Source organism: Pyxicephalus adspersus, chromosome 7 (genome assembly GCF_032062135.1).
Source record: "Pyxicephalus adspersus chromosome 7, UCB_Pads_2.0, whole genome shotgun sequence".
Taxonomy (NCBI): Eukaryota; Metazoa; Chordata; class Amphibia; order Anura; family Pyxicephalidae; genus Pyxicephalus; species Pyxicephalus adspersus.
In genome coordinates, this window is record NC_092864.1 from 54,734,526 (window position 1) to 54,762,368 (window position 27,843).

A 27,843-nucleotide genomic window follows, 5' to 3' on the forward strand; every position below is an offset into this window, starting at 1 on the left:
AAGGAGATTTTTAATCTGGGTTGATCATTCTTTCTAAGTGTGAGCCATGTTTGAATAATACGCCTCTAAGTTTGCATTTCAGAGCTTCCCATTGGGTAAGTGGATGAGTAGTGTCAGTCTCATGTATCAAGCAGAACTCAGTGATAGTTTTTTTCTATCTTCGCCGCACAAACCAAATCTCTAAGGAGTGAGTCATTAAGTTTCCAGGACCACCAAGAATTAGATCTGGGGGTTGGCCCAGCTCCATATGCATTTGGGCATGGTCCAGACACAGCCACAGACCAGTCTGTGCCTTCAGATGGAATTGTGTGTCCAGCAAAAACTGGGCAATGAGGAAGTAGACGATGCAGCTATAAGTGTTGGGCATACAGGAGAAAAAGCTATAGTCTCTCTCAGTAGGGTATGAGAGTCTTCAAGCATCTGCCACACAGAGCTTATTCCATAAACATTTCATCTTAGAGAGGGATGCCAGGGGAGGGGCACATCTTCCTGAGGAAGTGTGACTCTGTGGAACCAGGTGCACAATAAAGTCCCCTCAAAGTATCAAATTATGTTTGCCAAACTGTTCAAGAACATTGGCCAAGGTTGCAAAATAGCGATGTTGATCCTGATTAGGAGCATATAAGGGATTAGGAGTGTTGGCTAATGTGTACTTGGTTAGATGATCTAATGGTTAGGAATGTGGATCCACACAGGACTGCATAACCTCTGGGGCAAAGGACTTATGAAATAGGGAGTAAATTATGCTTATCAACAGGATGGGTCAGTAGGGCTCGTCCATTATTCATCTTAGTAAATGAGTGTCATCATTAAAATTCAGTGATCTTGTGTCACACGTCACACGGGGGTCTTGCATTTGGGTTGATATCAAGGTGATGGTGTCAGAGGATCCAGAAGAGTAAGCAGCACTGGCCAATCAGGTAAGGATAGAGCTGAAACTCCCAGGGGCATTGAAAGGTTCATAGGTCCTCAAGATGGCAAAAAGAAGCTGATTTCCCGTTCCCAAAGGCAGTCACTTGAAATGGGAATCCCCGGCAGTATTGAATGTTGTTTGCACAGAACACATCCAGAATGGGTTTAAGAGTGGCATGGGGATGAGGCAGGAGAGATTTTGCAGAAGCTGGATCAGTTGACCATTAAGGAGAATAGGGGTTTGCGAGTGAGCCACTTGCATAATGTCCTCCTTGAAGTGGTAGTAATGCATCCTGCAAATTATGTCTTGTGGTCCAGATGGGTCTTAGCTTTTGGGGCCCAGGGAAGATTGGATTCTGTCCAGTTCAATTAAGTGGTCTTTGGGTTTTTGTAGGAGCTCAATGAAACCCTCACTGCTGGTAATAGCTGGTCAGTGCCTTGTCTTTTTGGAATTCCCCTCAGCCTACTATTGTTGCACTGATTTCTCTTTCAGGTTTCCAGGTTGTCATGTTTGTAAATCAGTTGGTTGAGAAGTGTAGAGTTTTAGCTCTGACATTTCTGATTAGTATGTTCTTTCCATTCTCTGCACTAAGGTCTCAAAATCAGCTTTAGTGGGCAAAGCCTTTAGGTAGGACTCAATATCCCATGATGTTTGAGGGCACTTGAATGGTGGCTGGAGAGGAGAGCTGGGAGGCTGTGAGAGCTGTTAAAGTGGGTCCCGTGGGCTGTTGGGTCAGGAAGAGTGCGGTGTCGAGCTCATCTGTTCCTGGAGGGTGGTATAGAAGTAGAAGTCGAGCGCCATTAAGAAATTGGCGCCCTCGTATTGCGCTTCCTACACTGCCTTGCATCAAGCCACGCCTTAAAAAAATAGTTGTGATATTCTAAATGCTACATTGCATACAAGGAATGCAACATTCCTTCCAGCTATTATTTTCTATGACTCTTGTGGGCTCTGTTCTGTCCTTTGCACACAATTCATAGCTGGTCTACTAAGTACTTTTCATTACTCCACATTTTCAGCCCTGCTTAAAGTAACATTCGTCTACTCTACTCACAATGGTTTAAGTAGTCTGGCTGAACAATTATTTCAATTCTGTTTTTTAAACTAGTAAAACTTTGCACTTCAGCAGCCAGCTGTTCAGGAAATGATGGTAGAATCTGTTTTCACTGTCTGGTGATTAATAACTGAAGAGATGAGACAATACTATTACTGCAGAGCATATAGAAGAAATCAAATCTTTGTTGAATTAACAGGTTTCTTTACTTTGTCTTTGCTTTTGCTTTGTGTATACTGTATGTTTGTTTATATACAGTTTGGCAAGTTTGTATATTAAAAGAAAAAGGAAATAGTTAGTATGTTCATTCATTGCAAGACCATTAGGAAATTTTGCAGTGGTATTAATGTTTATTACAAACAAATAAAGACTTTTTATTAATCCCTTTTTTAACACAAATATTATCCAAAGGGTATGTTTGACTTTCTAAAAATATGGCCCAGTATCTGGTGGGTGGTGTTTTGTAGTTCAATGGAAGACCTAGGGGGCTGATTAGACTTCAGGAGTACAGGAGGGACACAGTACAGCTGTGGATGTATGACAGGATCAGCAGGTATTTTTTTGCTTTGATCAAACTGAACAAAACATTGTGATTGGCATATTTAAAATACCAAAATGTTAGGGTTTACATACACTTTATCATTGCTTGGAGGGGGTATTAGATACAATACTTTGAAAATGTGGATGCTATTTGCATGGGAACTTCAATATTCTCAGCATTTACAATTCATTCCATTGGAACTCAACATAGGAAATGATTCACTGTATGGAAAAGAAATAACAATCATTTCAAAGCACAAAGCCATAAAGTAAAAAATCTGCACTTTTAAATGTATTTTTCCCTTTGAGTCTGTGTTGCCAGGTTAGCCCTAGCCAGACAGAGACATGCAGAATAGTTATAGAAAAGTAATAAAATAAATTAATTATGAACAGGGTATGATAGGGGTCATACTCCTCACCTGTTGGGTGCTATCCAGAGCCCCTTTAGAGAGATTTACCCTTTACCCTTTACTTAAAAACCTACAAAGAGACAAAGTGAAGATCTAAATGGCAGCAACGGTCATCAATGTCTGGCTATTGAATCGCTGGAGGGTGCAGTTTGGTAGGTAGGTGTTCCATAATTAGCAAACATGTTGTGTATATTTGCACATTATGGCAAAATCATGTGCACTGGCTAAAGTACAGCTTACTTCTGCTTTAACTGAATAGGTAAGTTTGGTAAAGCACAGGGTTTTTTATATAAAATGCTGCCTAAACCTATTTTACACTGTTCATTTTTTAACACTCTTTTAACCACTTCTGGTCTACATGCATTCTCTCCAGTGTTGGCTGCACATCGCTCTTCTAGACAGCTCCGGTGGACCATGGCTATCAATGGGTGTCAGTATGGCTGTCTGTAGCCTTCTTCAGGGGCACATGGGACAAGGTGGCAAACCAGAGACACAATGGGGGAAAGTTTTCACCTCTAAACAGGAAGCATCTAAAAAGGGACCTTCATGGCACTTGAATATATCTGCAAATTTAAAATCAGTTAAAGAAACTTTTAAAATAACTTTAATATGTGAACGCTGATATGAGAGTTTACTGGTTAGGGGTTTACTTTAAAATCCAAGATTTTTGAACTAATCAATGGATACCATGATACAATGATATAATACACCAAAATCAGAAAAGTGTAAAATGAAAATTATAGGCAACATACCGTCTTTTGTGTACATTTAACTTAGCTTTCAGTATATTAATGGAACACTATGTTATGAAAAAGCACCCTCTGCTGGTTTATCACTTATAGTTAAAGTCAGGCGTTATGGCCTTAAAGCTAGAAATATGTTTAGTGATTTTATTACAGAATTCATCTGGATTCACTTCCACAAACTGATTTACTGCTTGATTATCTACTGGAAAATACATTTTCCATTTTAAACTTTTATAGGGTTAAAATATGTTTTTTACAGCTTACAATGAAAAAGGCTTCCTGTTAAGTTCCCACAACATTATCCCCTTTCACAAGATAAAAAAATCCACAATCAAAAATTTGAAAACAATCTCACCGAAGTGACTAAAATACAGCGACCACAATTAACATTAGGACCGTGTAATCCAAAATCTAAAATAAATGAAGCAATATTATACTGCAGTGCTCCCTCTACTCACATGGCATAATATTCCTTCACAAATCTCAGTAATGAGCTAGTATAAAACATGTCCACAACATATGCGTATAAAATGTTAAACACCTAAAAAGTGAAAATCCAAGTGAATACATGGTTTCCTTCTGCAGCACATAAATTCTGATTGGTCAGGACCTCACCGCCTATTTCACCTTCCTACTACAGAAGTTATGTATGTGGGTCTCATGTATTCATTTACAGTCAATGATACCTATAAACCAAAATGTTCCACAAGTGAATGGCAGCACTTCTTCATAATAAATCTTGTTATTTATAAAAAGGCTTGTAGAATATTTCCTTTAAAGCAGGGAATAAGGTTATAGGGTAATTACTGTAATAAAATATGACAGACTTAAATAAAATCATACTCACAAAAAACAGTTGGATATCTGCAAAATAAAAGTTTTTAAGGTGTATGTATTTCATCTGGCGCATTTGATATATAATGACCTCTTCCCATGCGGATTATAAATGGGCTCTAATCTCCTTAAATACTGCATTCACCTCCATGTGCCCCTTTATTCATTTCCTGTTCCAGCAGACCATTCCAATTGGTTGTGTGTGTGTTTTGCTTAGAATCAAAGTAAATGTAACTTTTTTTCAAGTGTGTGGTGGCATCTTCTGCAGCACATAGAACTGATCAGGAAACTTTCCAGCTGCTTGAATCACTTCTAAAAGAAAGCTATCAGTCTAGTGTAAGCAGATAAACAATATGTGATAGCATAGATGCCACTGCTGCTTCTGACATAACAATGGCTAAATTAAAAATTTAAACATAAAGTACAAAAACTTTTATTTAAATGTGTTCATTAGTAGTCACAAAGGACATAAATCAGTGCAGAGTGCATGGGATAGCTTCTTACAACTCAAATTACTCAGAGTATGTATGTCCATAGGTTTAGGCATGCCCTCCATGTGGCCATTCTTTGCACTGAGCCCAGAGCCATGTATTACTATCATGAGAAAAACGGGGATATGCAAAGCAGCAAAGGAAAACCCACTAAGCAACATCAGCAACAAAAAATAGCACAAGAAAAACAATCATTGTTTTGCAAGTCTGGGTGAAATTATACAAAGGAAATATTTTTATTTTTTGAAAAACCAGGTTTAAGAAAAGTCACAAATGAATGGAAAACACATTCCAGCTATGTTTTGTCATCACAGCGGCCTCCTACACAAGAACATATGGCCATAGTTTACATAATGCAAGGGACTTTCCTAGTATAGAATACAAATATCCACATTACACTTACATGTTTATTCATGGTCTTGGAAGCTTCTGCAGTAAAAACCAACTGAGTGGTCAAAGAAACTCCAAAGCTGATGACTGTGAAAAGAAGGAGTATAAATATAAAAGAATATAAATAGTTAAAATGAAATAGGCTTACCATATAGAACATGATCCAGGAAACTTGACCCAGGACCCCCCCTTTACCGTCACTATACAGGTAGCCATCATTTAAAGTAAACCACTGGAACCACACCAAAAATAGTTCTCCATTTTACCACACCCCATTTTTAGGGTACCTTTCGAGGACCCCAACAGCCCCCTATACCCAATTTACTCTCCCCCTTACAGCAAAGGTGGGCAGGAGGGAAACTCTTTACTCCATCTCTCTGACTCCCCCCACTTCTTGTTTGTCCCCCCTTTCACTCTACTTTTCCCTCCTAGCCTATTCCTGACCTTGTATCCTTGTAACCCAACTATCATTTGCACTATCTAGCCCCTGGTCATGTCTTCAGGCCTTTCTAGACAGAAAGTGCTACTTATTCTTAATAATATACACTTATAGGTGACAACTTTTAATCATTTTACACAACAGAACTGAAAAACTATATTCTGCAACCTGTACAGCTTACATATAGGATTTTTTTATTGTTATATATCATATGTGGAGCTACGAGGAGGTGTCCTTATTACCACCTATGATACCTTGTTTACCCTGAGTGCTGGCATACACCATTACACATTTCAGGGAATTTTTTGCATAAAAACTGAAAAAGAGAAAAATGCCAAATACAACTTCAGATGAGCTTTAAAGCTGTTCATAGGCTGATATGGTCATCACTTTTATAACTGAAAAACAGTTTCTGAATAGACTGGTGGTCAGTGCTGTTTATCAGCGTGTTTACTACAACCATTGCACTTATCACCAGATAGAGTCTGGCCCGTTGACAGAGCCAAATGCCATAGGCCATAGTAGTAGTGTTTGTTTCAAATGGGCCAAGTACTCCACTTTCAATTATTGTGATCAGGTACTCCATATACAGTAGGGTAATGAGATTCTAATAGCCTCTTATGGGCAGTTATGGTACAATAATCAAAAGACTGATTTCCACAATATAAAATCTCATTGCCCTTATATAAATCTGGCATTATAAAAGTAGCAATTATATTTAAAAAATAAAAACAAGGAGGTGGAAATATTTTATCTGACCACAATTTATTTTATATTACTTCCCAAGCCAGTAAAAGTCAATACATTTCATTATACAATAGACTAAAATAAGTATCTGTGCTCAAAACAGCAAAAAATAGATTTAAAATATAGGTTTATAGAGGGGTACATTCTAAGTTAAAGGGGAACCCTAAACACTACATTTTAAAAAAAAACTGTGGCCAGGAAGTCCTTTATTAAAATAAACTTTCCTGCTTGATTAGAATGTGTTATTTACACTCACCTATCCTTGCCTCCAAGTAGCACCACCACCTTCATTCAGTCTTCTTCTGATCTTGGGACATCTTGATTGGTCAGGATGAATTAATTTTGTCCCAGCAACCCTGGGGGATGTCACATAGCCCTGCAATGATTTGTGCATGTGCAGCTTGGTGTACTTTAAATAAGAGATTGCAGACAGTCAAGTTCGTTTATTTTTTTTTTTTTTTTGCAGAAGGGGCATCACCTCTCCCTTGTACAGTACAAATCGTGTCTGCTTGCAATTTTTCATTGTGGAACTATAGTTCCACTTTAACCCTTTGTACACTAGTATACACCCTTACACAGTGCTAGCCATTGGATGACATGCAGTAAATCTGTCCTAGATGACCAGGACGTTTATTATCCTATTATTAAAAAAAAAGATATGAAAGCCAAGTGGTGAAGTCATTTACAAAAACAAAAAACAGAAATATATAGATTTAAAGAGATTTATATTCTATAAATACAAAGTAAAAGCCACATTGCAAATATACACCTGGAGATAAAAAGGACTTGGGGTTACAGGAAAGTAGTTCACTGATTTCACTCACTGCCTTGAATACTTTTTAAGTTATTACTTTTGTGCTTGCTTGAACTTTAATGTCCTCTGGAGGGATAGGAGGGAGTTATGTATACCTAATAAAGTATTATTCATCCTATCCCTGACAGTAATTTTATTTATGTTGAAAATATAGTGGCCCATGCATCCTCCCTGCTGGTGGGAAAGGGGGTAATAATGGGCTCAGGCTACAGATCAACTACAACTGTCTACTCTAAAGAGCTCATTTGTTGGTAGATCATCCGGCCCCTAATTTTATTAATGTTTTTGCTAATAAGGATTTTGGTTAGATGTTGTTTCTCATTTCTTTTTATTGGTAGAGATTGTATAATTATTGCTTATGGTATTTGTATTGTAACATCTACAAAAGGGCTAAGTGCGCAACACAGACACAGGATGCCATGCAAGGTAGAATGAGAAACTCACTAATGCATCACCAAGAACAGACAAAAAAAAACAAAACAAAAGGCACTTCAGTCTTGTTTTTGGAGCCTCTGGGAAATATTAACAATTTAATGTATAAAATATACAATATATATTATATATACATACTATAAATGAAACTTTTCCTAAATAAAAGTTAAAGTGCTCTTCATTACAACATTGGAATAATGGAAAGATAAATGACTCTCACTAACATCCAAATTATATTGCTTCCACTGGCATTGAGTCAAAACCAGCAAACACAGAAGCTTCCACTGTTTCCTTTTTGTGGTCCCAGGGCTCTGTGCTATTAGAAGTCTAGTATATGATACAGTGCAATGTAATATACATTTCTACCACCAGGTGGCGATGACATGTCATAAACTTTCTAGTTGCATTTGAGTGCAAATGAGATTTCTTTTTCTGAGTTTCCCAACAGCAGGGTTCCAATTTGTGTATTTTTTATTGTTTACTAAGAAAATTCATTCTCACAAGGTTATAATAAACTAACAATTGAGCTTTTTTTTTTTAATGTTGTATAAATTGTATGGTTTTGCATGAATGCTGCAACATAGTTTCCTTGAAGTGGGTAACTTATCAGTTGGAACTTGCTTAAATCTAACTGGGTGCAAAGTTAAATACAATTGTATTACACTGCATAAACTGAGAATAGAAAGAATTTATGTCATAGTAAACATTGTAAATTGGCGATGATGTGTAATAGCGGAAACAGCATGATGGCTGCACATTAGTTCAGAACCCCAGGAATCTTTGGCTTCCTGATATGCTAATTGAGATCAGTTCCTAATGTCATCATGAGCCTGGTTTGCTCCCATTCTTTCCCTAGACTTAAAGGTATTAAGACACCAGTGGAGCAAAAGAGAAGACTAAGTTAGGGGTAAGGCTAGGTACACACTTGCAATAATTATCGCTTGAAGACGAACGACTATTGAATATTTCCGATTATTTGAAACAATCGTATTGTGCACAATTCTGTACATACTGTAACGACACTATTGTTCAAATATAATCCACCAATAATCTACACACACTAGATACGATCGTTTGAACGATGCAGGAAGTGACATGTACAGGAGAAAGTGTATCACAAAACAATTCACGATCACTGAACAATCATGCACACAATAGATCACAAATTGCCAAATCAGATCCGCTGGGACGGCGTCATTGGCCATCGTTGTGCAATTTTTTGTTAACAATTATCGAACGATCTGTCATTGGATTGTTAGTTTCCAACCACAAATATTGCACGTGTGTATGCAGCCCAAGGCCAGGCTCTGAAAGATTTACCTAAAATGATCACAGCCCAGTCTCCACATTTAATCTGCAGAATGATCAGGAGAATAATTACAGTGATATGCAGGCATCAGCTAGTTATTAACACCCCATATTGTCACAATTACCTTTTTATCCTTGCCTGCACCTTGACTGCCTATTTGCTGACAGTGTATCATAACATTTTTCTACTTGCTACACCATTATTACCACAATTACTTGTAGGTTTTATATGGATTGCCATTTGTCCCAATATATTGTCACTGTTTTTTTATGCTTTTGTATAGTCCGTGCCCCCAGTTTAGGAGCCCCACCGACCACTCTGCTACTTGCTATCTACAAGCCTTATATTTGCCAGGATATTGTAAGGGCAATTTCTATATTTCTAGATTTAACAAATAATATTAGTTTTTGTAATCCTACATGTCTTTTTACATAGTAGCTTTTCAGTTTGCCATATGATAATGTAATGCTTTCAAAAGAAAATTGAAATTTTGATGAGGAAGATGAAAAAAACATTTTCACACAAATAAGGTATTTTCATAAATGTATTATATGACACTTGAGCATAAATGCTACTAATTCTCTAATTGGTGATGTGAGTTATTTTAGAGTTTTGCCCAGCCCTATATTCATGTGATGAGTGCAGCTGATTAGAGGGCCCAGCAATGGGAAGTGGCAGCAAAAGGCAAGAAACATGTGACACCCAGGGAAGGGCTTGCCTTCATTTACATTAATACACAATCTGCTTTACTGAGAGTCCAACCCAGACATTCCTTGCTGCAGCCAGCGAACAGGTAACGGAGACCCATGCTGTAAGAATGTACTGGTTTTTCTTCTTTAGTAAATGTTGGTATAATGTAAAACTAACATATAACTGCCAGATGGTCACATACCCTTCTTGTAACTTATATATTTTGTTACCTAGTAAATGTTTTGAGTTTTTTTACAATGTTATTTTATATAGTATGTATGTAAAACATCATTAGAATGAAAGGTGTTACTGAACAGACCTATGAATATATAATAATGACTGTAATGATGGTAAACTAGAGATACTTTACTTCTAATGAGCTGCAAAATATGGTAAAAGAATAATGGGTCTATTTAAAAGCAGTGACTCTGACACTTACCACAACATTGGAGAATCAATCTCTGACATTGAAATGCATAGACCTGGAAGATTCTCCACCAGAGAATCTTTATTAGATGCCAGGTTCCTGCTTTATAAATAAAGTCCTAGGAGTGTGATCTTTAAAATAATACTAGATGTGTGTGTGCATCAGAAAGTTGTACCTTGTTACCATTACGATAGCAAAGAAAGTTGAATTAAAATGATCGTTCATTGGGTGTATGAATCAAAGTTTATACAGAGTTGCCATCTAATCACAATTTTGCTTTTACTAAGCACATTATTTAGCGACAACCTTGACTATGGTAAACACTCTTCTTACATATGAAAATGATCAATATTTGAACAGTTTAAATATTGAATACAATAAATGCTTCAAGTAAACTGCATTATTTTATAGTTAAAAAGTCACAGTAAGTAAAACAAAACTTCAGCATGACTGAATGCTTAATTGGGTTCTTTGAACTCACTGAAGAACCGATGCCGAGTCTGCTGCTATTATCCTCTCTTTGTTGCACAGATTATTATATCTGGGAAGTTTTAGATGTTAGTGAGCTTGGGATAGGGTGCGGTAATATGTAATAAGACATGCCAAGCTGAAATTAGTCGCTGTGCATACTACACTCTAATATAGATGCAATGGGTGCAATATAGCAATCTGGAGGGTTAACTAGCGGAGCACATAGTGTGTTGACCTATACTCCACCCTGCATATGTTCTGTTTATACCATCCCTGGGAATTTCACCTCCATTAACATGTCACCTGCATAGTGGGGACAGATCATGAAATCTGCAGCAAAGACATATGCACCCATGTGCTACAATTTCACCCATCACAATAAATCCTCTTATTCTATTTTTTTGATGCAGGGCTGTCCTGTGACAAGGCAGTAACTGCTGTTATCTCATCCTGCCATTGTCTCCAAGTGCAGCCAATAACTTATCTCCTGAATTTTGGACTATTGAGTTCATATGTGGTGGAAATGTATACTTGTTTTTGTTTTGCATTTGCGACCATTTACTGACTATTATAGACAGAGGTAAAATGCCTTATCTTAAGAACAGTTCAATAATTAATAGATGGTTGTGGTTGACACCCCTGATTTTTCAAACCTTTAATTGTAGAAATACACATAATGGGTACAACATATTGTCTATGTGAGGCTGCCCACCTTTTATGAGTAGAGAGCAAGATTCATCAAAGGAAGCAGTCAAAAAGAACAGCAATATCAAAGGCCTAAAAACCTGGTGGTGGTGGGGGGGGGGGGGGGGGGGGGGGTATTTTAGGAATGTTGGAATGTTTTGTGGATATTTAAGTAAAAAAGGGGCATAATGGAAATCATCCAGTTTCTAGATCTTGTAAAATTGGTGCTCCCATGTTTGCACTTACTTTATTTTATTTATTTTCACAGCTATGTGATGACAACTTTGTTTCCCACTCACTGCCACTTACCTTATTTTTATACAAAATTTACACAACTGAGCTTTTAGATCCCATTTATGATGTGTACCACAATGCACAGGTGTGAAGCAGCATTCTAAATGGCACCCCACTGCTGATGGACAAATATGCATTGCAGTGTGATGCACAGACAATAATGGTACATTTTGGCAAGTAATAGAGCACGTTAAACATGCAATAATGTGAATGACACTGTGATTTAGGAATGTTTTATACAGGTGAATTTAGATGACCTCTGCATTATGTTTCAGATTTTTACATACTAGCTGGAGTATATGAAAAAGTGACATAATCCAGCAATAATCCACTTCATTAAAAATAGAAGGTGCTTGTGTTTGACTTGGAGCAGAAAGTGTGAAGTCGAGCCAGCAGTTCTGTAAGCATCCACACAAATTACACAGTTTATTCTAATAAATGTATTTTTATAGATTTTTTTAACAATTTACCTTAAATGCACAACTTAAAACCTGAATTGCATCAATTTCTTCACTTAAGACTTTTCCTGAAGTACTGTATTACTAATGTATTGATGTATTTTTTTTTGTCACTTAATTCATCATTCATATCTATAAGGGTCCTTTCTCTAAGCTATAATGATGTTTTTGCCCTAATTATTGTTAAATTGGCTATTAGACTATGCATACAGTGCAATAGAGGAAACATATTGATTACCCATGGTTCTCAAGTGTCTGCTTCCATGGGTTTCACTTGACATGGAATGGATGCATAATGTGAGTTGGATGTACTTTTCAATAGTACAGGTGCTAGTTCTGCTTTGAAAATGCTGTAGATGTACATAGTTTAGTCTGGATTACCAGTGATTTTTCAGGAGTTCTTTGCCTGGTACAGTAAATGTGTTGTCAGTAACATATACTATATTTGTTTGTAGTATATGGTAGCTTTTTTTTAACTTTATAGGTCAATATTTTTTAACGTTAATGCCATAAGCGCAAAAATTCTCTCAGCTGACACATATTTTGAACGTGAGATATTTGTTAGCATTATAAAGTTGGTATAATTTAAATGTATATGTTTTGATCTATTTACTTTAATCCAACAAGGAAAATGCAGCAATAAAAACACTTCCACCTTGTATTTTTGTGCCTCTCTTTGTTCCCAATTTCTTATCACCAGTAGGAACACTGATAGCAATAAAACATTTTTGGATTGTGTTGGTTTGTAAGGGTTTATTGGGCAAAGTATTATAACATTCTCAGGATTGAAAAGTGCATTTTTTGTAAGTGCATATTCCCAAGCTTTTGGGACCTTTAATTTTAATTGGCACAAAAAAATCCTGTTCTCCAAAATTCATGTCTAATGATGTTAATATAATGTCAATATAATGGTCTGTACTCCTTCTCTTACCAAAATACTCCAGATAATCATAGTGTGATGGAGCCTTCTTTTTATCTTCTAAGTGGAACCTTCTCTGACTCCCCTCTGGCCAGTTTGCAGCATCATTCTTGACTTTTCCTGTATAAAGGGTGTAGCAGGACACCTTTGTTGAGCATATGGCACAAAACTTCATGTTCATTCTCAGTAATGTTGCAAGTAGAAAATCCCTACTGCCAATGCTGGCATTTAGAATGTATACCCACATTCAGTTTTAAGAAGTGTAAATGAGGTAATAATATAAAGCTGTAAGATATGTTTGGTGCCCATATTTTTAAGAAGAAGTTAACCAATTTAACCTGAACTCAAAAAGTGAAGATCTGTTATGTCATAGGGAACATCCAGAAATGTTAATGGTGGCTAAGCAATGCCCTGAAAATTTTGAACTTCTAAGAAATATCAGTGCATTTCCATATATATGATAGCGCTGAAGTACACCCGTGCCTACAGCCGCACTACTGTATATCTGCAGTGTAAGATGAAGAATCCCCAGATTTAGAGTATGATTTGCTATTTTTCCTAATGTGCTGCTAGCTGGACAGCAATCTGTATTTCACTCATTTTCCTTCTACTCCTATGCCTAATTCAATCTTCCTACCTGTAGTTTGTGCAGTATTGCCCCACCAGTCACCCGGGATGTATTTCTAATATGAATCAAACATTAATGCAAACCATTTTATTGTAAGTCAGTAATAGGAAAAGATCAGCTGCAGAGGAAGCACAGGCAATACTAAATAGCCCTTTGTCATTAGTGTACTTTATTGAAAGCTACACAGCTTTCAAACTTTAGTTCCTCCTCAATTTATTACACATACCAGTGCGCAGTGAAGTATTGCTGTTATTAGTAAAAACACAAACTAAAGCTGAACTGCAGAAAAATACTAATCCCCCCCAACTGGTCACTGGCAGTAATTTACTGGCAGTAATGTGTATTATTATTATTATTATTTATTTATGATTTATATAGCGCCAACATATTACTCAGCACTGTACAATAAATAGGGGTTGCAAATGACAAACAAATACAGACAGTGACACCCTGCCCTGAAGAGCTTACAATCTAATAGGTGGGGGAATTAACACACAATAAGAGGGGTTTTGGGATTAAAACTGGTTTATAGGATGTTAGCAGTAGCATACAAAAATAAATCTTATCTTAAAACTTCATGAGTGCTAATACCGGTATATTACCTTTAGACTACTTCACTAATATCCATAGAATTCATTGTTATTAATATGTCCCCAGTACAAACTACATTTCCTGACAGTAAGCATGATAGTAATGATGTGATAAGTGGGAGAAGGATATATTCAGGATCTGCCCCCCTCCCTTCTGAAGTGCCATATTAGGATTTTACCGGGCAATTAGCCATCATTTAGCTATCTGACAAAACAAACAAGAAATATGAATAAGTAAACACTGTGTAACCTGAAGAAAATGGAGCAGGAGCAATACAGACACGTAAGTGAAAAGCTATTTCATGAGTGAGACTGTGATACTATAATGCTACCCATGCACAGTGGATGGACATCTAGCGACATTTTGCAAAATGCACAATTGTTCAGCCATTGACAGTTGTGTGTAATGTGTAATGACTGCTGACAAGCAGTTGTATCCATTGTCCTTTGTTGGCCACTGGAATCTGGCATGGAAGAAAATTCTTAGTGAGTCATCATCATGAAATAATCATTCATGTGTGTTGAATCTCACTATATTGTACAGAAAGAAACATAAATGTTGTGACATATCACAATGTTTGTTGATGTTTGTGATGTGTTGTACGTAAACAGATAATCACTTTACTTGATAAAGTAATGTAGCTAGAGCAGCTTTTTCCATTTTATTCCAATGAGCTGCCCAGTTCACCGCACAGCACAAAAACATACTTAGCTTTTAAGAGCACATTTCACAACAAGGCACATTACAAATGAATAGTAACACAGCAAACCAATGCTTTTCTACAGGGTGTGTGCAAAACACACTTTGAGAACAAGCCCCAACTAACTGTGATTTTCTGCAACATATTGATGACAGGTTTGGGCTAGTAGATTGTATGTCCTATAGTTTAGTTATTTCACTAATTAAACTACTAAAAACTAAGATTTAGTTAGTTGTTCATCCAGTATGGAAACTTGAGACAGTATTTTGTGGTTTTAGTCAGGTAGATCTACAGGAACATGCCCCAAGTTAAAAAGAGTAGTTTTTTGGTGACATTATTATGTTCAGAAGCTTTGCTTTTTTTCCGTCATCAAATGGCTAAAAATCAAGTTTTTGTGTTTATAGTAAAAATGTTATTTTCTTGTGAAAATACAATTTTCAATATTGCACATTCCTAGTTCTCAGGTAACACTTTTTAGGCTGCCTATATACATAAAATGTTTGAAACAGCACTTACTGATGCTGCTCTTGCTATAACAAAGGATAGAATTGTCAAAGGATTTTTGTAGTAGGCACTTTATCTACCCTGACATTACAAAAATACCTATGGGAAAATACCTGCATATTATCAGTGACAGCAGTGAGTCCTCACAGGCAGGAAGAAAAGCTCAGCCAATTCCCTGTTGTCACCCACAGAGTGCTTCACAGACAGAACCCAGATAATGTGGCAGGCCAGGAGAGAAGGAGCAGTGAGGATTCCCTAAATGTTTTAAAGAAGCTTTTCCAACAAGCTTGGAATGGATCTGGTCCAGAACTGAAAACATAGCAAATGTTTTTTAAACATTCCATTCCAGGTTTGTTGGATCACCCAGATTCTACCATAACAGTCTATCTTCTCCAGTCTTGGTGATCTTTAATAAATCAGGCCCATTGTTTCTGAGATATTTTGGTATGAACTGCTGCACACAATAAGCATTAGTAGGGGGTTTGTTTATGTAAGCGGCATTACCTCCCTGACGGTATTCCCAAGTGTGGTTCGAGGTGGATTTTCCATACCAAAAGGGGTAACCCCCATAACCCCGAGCCACACTGGAATTGCCAGGGAGTTTAAAACTCCTACCTGATTCTACTGCCAAGGAGTTTAAAACGCCTACCTGGTTTCCACGTTTCAGTGGTGTTCTCCCCACGGCATCCTCCAGCGATGTCCACGGCGTCCTCCAGAGCTGGCATCGGCTCGCGAGTCTTAGGCTGGTGGGCAGGAGGGGGCGGGAAATTTAAAATAATGAGGACCGCTTTTACATTTAAAAATCCTCATTAATTATACCGCCAGGGAGTTTAAAAGAGTTTCTGGATAACCTGCTCTCTTCAGATAGCTTGGATCTGTCTGTGGTCTAGTAATTGTTGTAATATGATTGAGATGAGAAGTTTACAGATTTGGAGTGATGTGTAATATGTCTCATCCGGAAGTCTGTCATTGTACCTTTACATTGCAGTTTCAATAGTACTGTTGTTCAGACCTTCAGAGCTATATCATGGCTGCCCGAGGACAGTCCATGGGGGCTACAAATTGGTCAGGATTTTTTTTGATTTAACAATCATTGTCTGACTCTTTAAGCTTACTAAATGCATGGCTTTCTATTAGAGAAATACAAAAAATGTGTGCCAATCTTGTCCCTGAAGGCCTGGAACTAGACACTGCAGATTTTTAAATGGTAACTAAACTTGTTGTCAATGAATTATGGTCAATTAAAGGATATCGGTGGCAGGCCTGTTCACAGATGTGAAGGCTTCTAATTCATTGGTATCACAATTTACTACTACAGATTGTAGCAGAAAGGGACTTTTAGATATATAAGGGATATTTAGTTATAATGTGTCGTTTTTCCACACCTATAAATAATTTTAAGTATGCATTCTTAACGACAGGGTCTAAAACCTCAGTGCCATAGTTCATCTTTGTTCATCCCTTGTTGTTCCAAAATGTTATTCCATATACAGCAGGGCCCCCTGGGCAGAACATTAACCAAATACCAAGGAAAATATAACCACATTTTAGGGAATTTAGCTTCAGAGCATGTATGACAAGGATGGTACGTGAAAACTTAATGCTTTTAATATGCATAATTTAAGATGACAATGAGCCCATTGAAGGAAATGACATGAACTTGGCCACATGTTGTCTTCAGAAATCACCCCCCTGTGGTATGACCATCAGCTGACTGACTATGAAGTCTCAGTTAACTGTCTGCTGCTCATTATAGACAAAGACAATCCAAACCCCTCTGCATGTCAGGCTCAGTAAATACTTGGGAAAAGCATGTATATCTTGTTAACAAATATCCTTTTCTACCCTTGCCCTCATGCTCTAACTATCAATTATATGTATTTATAAGAAAAAGTCTTTCAGACTTTATCAGTCTACTCTGTCTATTCACTTCCTGTATTTGCTTCTTTCAGTAATTTTTATCATTCTGGATCTCCAGAAAAAGTCATGTGGGGATTATGCAAACAATCTAGGTCAAGTTTTCAACTTTTTTTTAATTTTATGACTATGTTGTAAATCATAGACCATCTGTTCTTACATAGCAAAGCTATTCAGTCATATTTCCACTTTTGGCTGTATCATAGGGCTCCTGTTTCTGTCTTTGCTGACTACATTGGGAATTGTCATGGGAAGGAAGCTGGACCTGTCCAAGCTGAGCGATGAGGAGGCTAAGCATGTATGGGACGTTGTCCAGAGAGACATCAGTCTGCGCAAGAAGGAGGAAGAACGCCTTGAGTAAGTAGATCATTTTTGGAGTTATAATCTGCTCGGCCAAAACAAGATCCACAAGCATGTGAGGGCAGTGGTATAATCTGTGGTTGCTTCAGTTGGTCAGGTCTAGGTTTATCCCAAAAAAGTAGATCAGCTGACCACCTAAATATACTGAATTACTGGGTTTTACATGAATTTTCTTCTTCCCTGATGGCACCGGCATGTTCCACGAGGGTGCATGAGACGTCATTTTCACGCAAGGATTGTCCACCACCAAGTCCACACCTTAACCCCGTTGAAAATCTTTGGAATGTACTGGAGAAGACTTTATACAGCGGTCCAACTCTCCCATCATAAAAAAAAGATCTTGATGAAAAAATATTGCAACTCTGAATGGAAAGAAATGTTGTGACATTGCATATGCCTATTGAAACCTTACCATGTGGGATGTGTGCTGTAACCAAAGCTAAAGGTGGTCAAACACAATCTTGCAGTTTGTGACCTTTTTAGTCTAGGCAGTTTATATAATTATCTGGAAAGGATCTAATGATTGTTGAGTCAAGGTTATTGGTTGCATTGTAGGATACTAAGTATTATGAAGCAGGAAAGCACTTCATGGTGCATTGCTTTTCAAACATAAGCACATGTAATCTGAATTCAAATTGATAATATTAGTGTTAACTGACATTTTTTCAGTATTTATTAATAAATGTTTCTAAAATCCCTGGCTCATGTTATCCAAAGTTCAATAGGAAATTCTTGTTTCTTACCACACTGCAATCCACACTAAACAACAGATCCAATAATAAATACCCTTTTCAAATATTCAAACTTTTAGGGTGGATTCAAACTTGAGTGATGTGCATTAAAACTCACTTCAATGTACATGACATTAAGGTACATTGATTGCGGTAAAGATAAGGTACCGCAAGGTCAGGAAAATATAGACAATTTTTTTTTACAATGCAGCGCAATGTGTCATGGTGGACTGCAGTTTGTGGGGGTCCTATTCGTAATAAGTGGCACTGCAATTCACAACATGTGGAGCCCTGCTATGTTTGAGTAATAATGAACCCTTAAATTGTAACCAAACCGGCACTACTCACCTATTCAATCGCAGGGCACCACTTTCTTTTCTTCTTCATCCTTATAATGTCCGGCCATCTTGATTGGTATCTTCCAAGCAGAAGCGCAGGAGTTTATTTTTCCCCGACACATGCAAGGGAAGCTGGGATTGCTGGATTTCCATAGCAACCACTGCTGAGCTGTGCATGCCATACTACGTCTCTGGACCAGGCCGTAATGACACACCTAAACCAAAAAATGTCTCTTTGATACTCATTTAAATGAATTCTTTACAAGAGAATCTTTTAAAGCTATTTAACCTGCTCTGAACAGGCACGTTGGAACCTACCTTCATTCAAGCTGCAATGTACAGAAACATATTACTAGTGGTAAAAATATCACATTCACGAAGAGTGAATATCACATTCAGGAAAGTGCATTCCACAGCTTTCCCTCACTGTACAACTCATCCTACTAGCCAAACACCATAACTACTCCACCTTGCTCAAACCCAAAAAGCAAACAGCTCCTGGTCTAAGCTTCAGAGAAGAATGATTCATCATCAGTGAACAGTGCCAGCATCACACTGCTGCCAGAATTGTACCTGACTACAGTGAGCAATGTCCCTAGAATAGTGTAACTGCATGGAAGGACATGAAATTGTCACTAAAAGATTTCTATATTATATATATTTATTTTATAGATGAGTAGTCCATTACCTTTAGAGTTTTTGCAACATTTCCAAACAATGGATAATGTTGTAGGCAGTTTTCTTGTTACCTATAGCTTTGTCTTTAAAAAAAATCCATATATATACTGTACTGTGTATATATATATATATATATGTATGTGTGTGTATGTACATATATATATGTGTGTTTTTACATTATTTAAAGATACTGTGAGAGTCTCAAACATGTGGCAAGTGCTTGAATTGAGCCTGGAAGGAGTAGTGGGAATGTTCAATTAATATACCTTGAATACAAAGCTTAAAATTTAGACATAGCAATATGTATTATACCTTTTGCCTATGTTGTATTAAGTGTTAAGTTTGAATTGTTAATCTGATCCTCCAATACCTTCTATAAATCAGTATATACTTAGACAAAGCCATTTACCTTGGGTCTGATTTATTTAATTTGGTAGGGAGAATCTGAGGTTTATTAGCTATTTTTAAAGATCCAGACTTCACACATATATTTCCCAGCAATTTTCTGGGTAAATCAGTAATCATCTGCTTTCTGTTTTTTAGGGAGCTGAAGTTCAAGGTGGAGAAAGAGAACAGTAAAAGGGAACTTTTGTCTAATGCGAGTCACCTGAATAACACAAACTGCATACATTGCTTGCAACCCTTCCAGTTCCTGATCAATAGTAAACGCCAATGCAAAGACTGCCAGTTCTTTGTGTGTAAAAACTGCAGCCGCTACAATAAAAAGGAGCAAGGCTGGGTGTGCAATACTTGTAGGTCTGAACGGTAAGTGACATCTAGCTAGCTATAAGATATTCATTTAAAGTGAACAGCTTCACTTTTAAAGGACGAGATGGGCTTTTAAAGATAATTTCTAGGCAAACAACTACATACATATATTAAAGTCATTTTTCCTGCCTGGTTTTTGTATTCCTCTCCATTCTGTTTTAAGAATTTATCTGCTGCAATTGCATAAAACATAGAGGTTTTGTCCTTCCTTCAGCTTATGACTGGATAGTGAAAAAAGAAGCAACTAATGAGCCTTGCCACAAACATGCCATTATATATGCCTACTGGTGACTTCCAATCTGACTGTTGCTGTCCCATAGGAATATATTCACATAGATTTCTAAACGATGGAGTGTCCTCTGACCTTTGCAATACATATTTGGAGAGGCTATATTTAACTTCAGAGAACATTTTCAAAGCAAAGGATAAAAGCAAACAATATTAAGAAAAAGAAAGAGAGAAAGAGAGTAGAAGTTAAAGAAAGTTAGAAAATGTGATATATGTCACTAACATTGTTATGTATTTCTTTGTATAATATTATAAATGATGGATCAGGTTGTGAGATCCTCATCTGTTATACTCTGAGGAGCAGAATTTTTTTAGCTACAGCTATAATAAAGTATCAATGTAAGCTTTCTATTGGGCTGGTATCACACAAACAGGATCATGCATGGTAACCACCCCAGGAAAAACGTACATTTGGGAATAGAGGCTGAAAAAGACAGTTTACCTATACTGTTTCAGTGCAATTTTAGCTAGAAGAATAGGAACAACAATTACTATGCAGTTCTATGGAAAATAGACCCCAAGTAATTAAACAATGATTATGAAGCAAACTGTTCCACTAATACACAAGGACAATAAAGGACCCAGCAGGATTCTGTGAAGGTTTGATGGCAAACTGATGTGTGGGTTGGTATATGCTGTCAGTGAACATACTATATTTTCCATTGACTATGGAGTAATCTGTCCCTGGCAGTACTAAACTATAAGTAGCATAATGTAAGTGTATGAAACATTTAGTATTAGATGTACATAATGTTTGTGTAGCTTATTCATATTGAATATTTACCAATACCCCCCTCTATATATATATATATATATGTAAAGCCACCACCTAACTTCACCTGTACAGTCCAGCAGACCTCAGTTCGCCTTGTGTAACCTCTCAGATAGTTTGTACAGTGTTAGTTGATTATATAAAAAGCAAACTACTCAAAATATCAGAGTATTTATTCCATTAGGGCCTTGAAATATGATACATCTCTTTAGTTAAGAAACTCTTGAATTGAGTTTTGTTGTTGGGACCCCAAGAACCCTGGAAGCAGCCTATCCAGTTCTTCCAGTTCTACGATTAGCAATTCTCATAAAGGAATTAGAACGAGTGAGTAAAAGTTTAACTATGACTTAAGGAAGTATATTTCTGACCATTCATTGATTTCTTTAAAGCTGTCACTGATACAGCGTGCACTGAATTATAATCACTTCACAAGCAAGTCAGCACTAAATAATTTACCTAGCTGCAGATGTGCCCATGAAATAAATGAGTTTTTTTAACCTTCTTTTGTTGCTTTTAGTATGTAGTAGAGCAGTTCCAACTTCCATAGAAAGAAAGGTAGATGGACTGAGTGCAGTGTTATAAAAAGTCATTTAAGTAGAACCAAAATAACTAACATAACTATACAACAGCATATCATTACAGTTCTTATATTTATGTAGACAGACTTAAGTACAGTTTGTATTTTGCTGAATTATTTTTTTCCTAAAGCTTATTTCTGAAGTTTTATATGTATTTTGCAGGGTGGTGAGAATTGGTTCCCATGAATGGTATTATGACCATGTCCGTTCACGTTTTAAACGCTTTGGTAGTGCCAAAGTAATGCGTTCGTTATACATGAGACAACAGTTTGATGCAAGGGGTGGATCCTTTATGTCAGGTGAGAACTAAGTTGTTGAAGATCTACAAAAGGGTTAGTTCTTTGAAAAGTGTGGTCATTGGTCCAATCCTTCTGTATCATGGGATGTTGAACATGCTTTATGGCACTATAACAATAACAGTACCTGCATTGTCCCCATGTCTGAAGCAGTTTTTGGTATGACAGGCAAGGACTTCCTCATCCTGATCCTTTAAATCCTTAAGGCAGGGGTCCTCAAACTACGGCCCGCTGAGGTTCTCCATCCATAGTTTTTCAAACTATAGTACAGCCCCCCGACAGTCTGAGGGACCGTGAACCGGCCACCTGTTTAAAAAGTTTGAGGACCCCTGCCTTAAGGGCTTCCTTAAAGCATGTAGAGAGATTTTTACAACATGCATATGCATGGTATATAGCCACGCTTTTCAAGTAACTGAAGCCACTGGCCGTCAGAATCATGGTAAGTGATGAATAATGGTAATGAAGGGATCACAACTTAAAAATGAGACAATCCGGCCCTATGGAAACAATCCTCTCCTCCCACCTTGTTACAATGGTTTAGAAGAGTGAATGACATTATGGCAATGGAAGACCTTATTACCAGCCGGGACGGTAGAACGGATAAATTTCGAAATACTTGGTTCTATTGGATACAGTATACCACTACTCAAGCGTACCTTTCAGTATACAGTGCGGCTGATAATGCCGACGATCTGTTTTGAATGCAGAGGATATCATTGAATTATTGCTCTGTGTTCCCTACTGTGTTATGTCTGGCCTTTACTCAATCTGGCCTGCAATGCTGTGCCCCTCCCCCTCTTCCTTTATTTTTCTTTCTATTTCTCTATTTCTTTCTTTGGTTTTTTTTGTTAATACTTTGAAAAATGCCTGTGCTCAGTCATTCTGCTTGTTGGTTCATAATATGTTTGTGATGATAACACAGTTGGTGATTTGTATGTTTTATGCCAGTATGTATGACTGTTCACTGAATAAAAAATAAAAGTATAAAAATTAGACAAAATATGTATCCTTCAAATACCTCAATATTCCATGGTATGGTACGGAAAACCACTGGAGAAATGGCCACTTCGGCATAAGAGAGTTGATTTGCTCTCTTCAGAAGTTAGGCGTGTTTTCTAGAAAACGTTTCATCATCAGATCATTTAAACAATAGTTTTTTCAGGGACTACTACTAGATAGGTTTCTAGGTCCTGGGACCAACCTACTTTAAAGCGTTATGTGATATAAAATCTTACAAAAAGCTGACAAATACACAAAAATGTTTTTTGGTTAAATCCCCAGTGTACTTATATTGTTCACTTTTACTGAACCCCCTCTCCCCCATTCGCTGTATTAAATTAGCTCATTCTAATCAAATGCATACATACCTCCCAATTATCCCTGACGTCTCTGTTGTTTTTTACATTACTCCAGTGGACATTCAGTGCACTGACAGAAATACCTATAGAAAATACTGTGATGAGACACAACAGTTTTAAAGCAGTGGGCCTGATTTATTAAAGCTCTCTAAAGCTGGAGAGGATAAACTTTCATCAGTGAAGCTGGGTGATCCAGTAAACCTGGAATGGATCTGGTCCAGGATTTAAAACAAATGATTTTGAAGAAATCATTCCATGTTTGCTGGATCACCCAACTTCACTGATGAAAATGTATCTTCTCCAGCCTTGGAGAGCTTTGATAAATCAGACCCAGTATATCTGTCTCAGACATGTATGTACTCTCAGTAGCATAGTACCTCCACCTTGATCTTAAAAACCAACATAACACTTGGGTTGATTTCATTTAGTAGGGCAGAATGGTAATCAAGGAAAGCTGAGCAATATGGCTTCATGCAACACCTTGGGAGTAGTAACTGTTGATCTATTACTATAGATATTTTACCCATAAGTGATGCTCGTTCATCCTAGGGATAAAAATATGTACATTCATATATATTTACTTCTGTTTGTAAATGTTTATAGGCCTATGTAGTTATTTGGCATTTCATTAGGATCTGTGTTTTTTATTTATTTCTTTAAACAAAGTATTAATCAGTGTAGCCAGAGCCATCAGTTTTGTAATCTTTCTTGAAATTTCTATAATGTAATTCCATGTATAAATTTGTCTTTACAGGTCTTCAGGACAGAGTGTACAGTCTACCTGACATCAGTAGTGAGTACATCTATACAATGTTTGAGTATCACAAAGGAAAGTGTGCTGATATATATGTGCTGACTATACTTTGCTCTATTGCTCACCAAAAAAGCAGTACACATAAAAGTGTGGAGAATACAGTTAGTCTAGTGCCCGCTACCTGCCAATTTAAAGAGCATTTATACTAAGATTCAGAAGTGCCAGTGCAGACTCCATGGGCAACAGCAGAGAGGACAATGCATTTACTACATATTAAACATTATGAAGAACATACATTTGGAAGAGATAAAGTAATAATAAGTGGAGATCTACATTAGGGACCCAAGATGAGGAGTTTGTGGCTGGAGAATATATGTAAACCCAAAAGGAAGTAGCCTTCCTCCTTTTTCCAGCTTTTAATCAAAATATACGTTGGTGCCTATAAACAAAGCCCCAGCTGTCTCTCTGGTATGTTTCACACAACAAATTGGATTTATAGTAAAGAATGCAGTTTTTATGTAGATGCTATAATGTAATTTGGTGGTACCTATAGCCTATAGCCTTTGGTGGTACCTATAGCATTACTGGTAGTGCCTATGCATGGTGGAGTTTGCAATGCCAGTATGAATGGATTGTCCAGTTGACTGTTCTGAGTAGAACCTATGCTGCTGACATATTGCTGTTCTGTTGCCTGTTAGGAGAATATCTGCAGCAAGCAAGAGCTGGGATGTTTGCTGATGATGATGAGGACGTAGTGGATAGTTCTGAAGCTCAGCGCTACAGTATGGTAACTTCACAACTATTGCACTCATTTATACATTGGTATCTGTACTTTTTGGGGCTTTTAGGCTCACATTGCAAATACAATGAGATACAGAGGAGCATTATGACCATAGTAGCCTCAAAGGCAAAAACAGAATTAGAAGGAAGAAACCCTAACCTTGTCATCTATGACGGAATGCTATTTTGAAAATAATGAAAAGTACTTCTACATGGTTATAGACAACTTGTAGCTATTATCCAGTCTTCAGAGCACAGAAATCTATCTATATTTTATAGGTTTTGCCTTTTTCATCCAAACTGCTGTGTTTTATAATATTAAAGGAATACATAAAGTAATGGACTTCTGTATCTTTTTGAAACATAATTCCCAATGGTTTCTCACATCCTCCAATTATTTTACTTCTTAATGCTTTTCTCTCCCTAAGATGCGCAAGACCAAGCGTTTGCTCTCTGTCCATCCATTTGACTTTGAAAATGACTCTGAGTATTCGGCTCAGTCTCGCAGACAATCAGTTCAGCTGTCTCCTTCTCTAGATCAAGATGTTTTCCAGGTATTTCTGAGGTTTGGGTCTGTCATTGATTTATGCCTCTATATCTCACTTTGATTGGTATGGTGGCCAGTAGGCTACATTTTCTTGGCTGGTTTAATACATGGACAGAAATCCTTAGAGCCCTCTATATTGGATATCACTGTATTTATGTATTCTATGTTACCTTTGTTGTACAGTCATTCTCTGAGTTCACCAGCTCTGGGAAAGATGTGGCTCGAAAAGAGTCTCTCATTGCAGAGGCTGAGCTGGCTTCTGTGTTCCACCAACTACTACAGGAGCAGGGACATACTAATACTAATCCTGAGCAAGAATTCAGCACTGAAGTCCGGCTGACAGTCAACTCCCGACGCCGTAGCCTTGATAACATCCGGAGGTCCAGTAAGTCACAAAAGTCATCATATACTTCAAATATTGTGTTTCTGCAACTATATATTAGGTAATGTGAAAAGATGGGATACAAAAACATTGTAGTATAATTTTAGAGCGAAATGATCCCTGCCACAGGCCTTTGGGGTACCAAGCTTAAATGTCAAGAGGCCAAGATAACCATTTCATCATTCAGAATCATAATATGTATTAGTACTGCATTTCTGAGGTCTATACGAAAACATGTCAGAGACTTTTTAGCTGTGTCCTCAGTAATATATATCTAATATCAACACATCATATAGAATTAGATATAAGTTACACTTGGACAATTAGCCAGTTGTATATTTATAAAAGTTCTATAATCTCTTTGTGATCACAAGTTAGAGAAAATTGCTCTATCTGCCGGTATAACTGCCATGAATAATGCCTGCTTTTCAACCTCTTCTCCTTCCTGCCCTAACTTTCCAGACCTTCCTTCCGTAACAGAATCCGAAGTAAATTGTTCCTTCCCTGATCCCCAACTAACTCGCACCCGCTATCTCCCTAAAGGCAGCCCTGCCCCTGTACCTAAGGGATCCCAATACTCTGGGGATATGGACACTTCAGATGAAGAGAGAAGTGCAGCTCCCAAAGTTCCTCCCAGACGCCGGAGTCGGGCATCTTCTCAAGAAAATGTGCATTCTTCAGGCACTCAGGTAATATTTTAACTGAAAGTTAACCAGTCAACCAGCACTTTTAGATAAAACACAACATCTTAGAACTAATAACTGTACTGTGGTCTGGTAGAAAGAGAACAATTCACCAATACCCAACATGCTTCAAAGGGAAATCTATTCTACATTTATTCACAGATTACCACATGGACATAATGGGCCTGATTTATCCAAGCTCTATCATGGGAGAACATAGACTATCATGGGAGAACCTGGGTGATCAAGCAAATATGTAATGGATTTGGTCCAGGAGTGAAAATATTTGCAACTAATAGCAAATGATTTTTAAGAAATCCATTCCAAGTTTGCTGAATCATCCAGGTTAACTCATGATAGTCTTTCTTCTCCAGCGTTGAGGTGTTTTATTAAATCAGGCAATGTCTTATGGAGGAGCCCAGTCTAATTTTGTTAGGTGGTAAAAGGGGTTTGTATTCCAGTAACCCTATTGCTATCTGTCAGCAATAACAAAACTTAGGGATGCCAAACTAAGCTGTAAGACTTTTGAACTGTTAAGAGCCTTCAGTAAGTTGGTGACTTTACAGATCCTCTGTTAGAAACATTTCTTTATAAAAGTTACAATGTTATTTAACAAGCTGATGCAGAGACAATGGTTGTAAAACACTGGGAACTATTTAGATTTAACTTTTTTGTATTTTTAGTTTGAATTAGTCAGAACTTTAAAGGTAATTGCCTTTCAGCCATTATGGTTTTCAGCCAGTATAAATGAATAATTCTTTATTTTTTTATATGTCATTCTTTAATTAACGTTAGCTTGACCACTGGTCACTGCCTTCCATCTATTTCAGTATGACATTGTCAGAGAGTAGCTTGGAGTGTGCTGGGCATGATGTGTTCAAAGATGTAATTAGACGTTTTTCATTCAGTGCTTGCTCATTAATTAGAATCATGGTTCAGATACACTTTTGATGTAAATGATTTCCTTTTTTCACATCTCTCTTAAGCCCTTTTAGTCTTTTGTATGATTTGGTTAATTATCTTTCTGTGTCTTGCTCTTGGAATGAGCACCTCTCAGGAAAAAAAAAATGTAAATGGATGATTGTCATTAGAAGAGTTCAGCGACAGGAAATATCAAAATACATTTTA

At 37.2% G+C, this 27,843-nt stretch overlaps 1 protein-coding gene across 9 annotated transcripts in view; it reads left to right on the forward strand.

Moving 5' to 3' along the window:
- Window positions 1-9,880: 9,880 nt before the first annotated feature.
- The window catches only part of MLPH (melanophilin), a 32,457-nt gene continuing 14,494 nt past the window's right edge, over window positions 9,881-27,843 (forward strand). For 2 of the 9 annotated variants that reach the window (XM_072418514.1, XM_072418521.1), the window contains exons 1-9: window positions 11,925-12,085; window positions 17,609-17,759; window positions 20,053-20,274; window positions 22,078-22,214; window positions 24,324-24,362; window positions 25,022-25,110; window positions 25,532-25,657; window positions 25,834-26,035; window positions 26,495-26,721. In XM_072418514.1, coding sequence (XP_072274615.1) covers window positions 17,650-17,759; window positions 20,053-20,274; window positions 22,078-22,214; window positions 24,324-24,362; window positions 25,022-25,110; window positions 25,532-25,657; window positions 25,834-26,035; window positions 26,495-26,721 — 1,152 coding nt within the window. In that variant the 5' untranslated portion in view covers window positions 11,925-12,085; window positions 17,609-17,649. Of the gene's footprint in view, window positions 9,913-11,910; window positions 12,086-14,467; window positions 14,564-17,608; window positions 17,760-20,052; window positions 20,275-22,077; window positions 22,215-24,323; window positions 24,363-25,021; window positions 25,111-25,531; window positions 25,658-25,833; window positions 26,036-26,494; window positions 26,722-27,843 lie in introns of those variants that run through there. The other 7 variants (XM_072418515.1, XM_072418519.1, XM_072418522.1 and 4 more) reach the window with 7 other exon arrangements.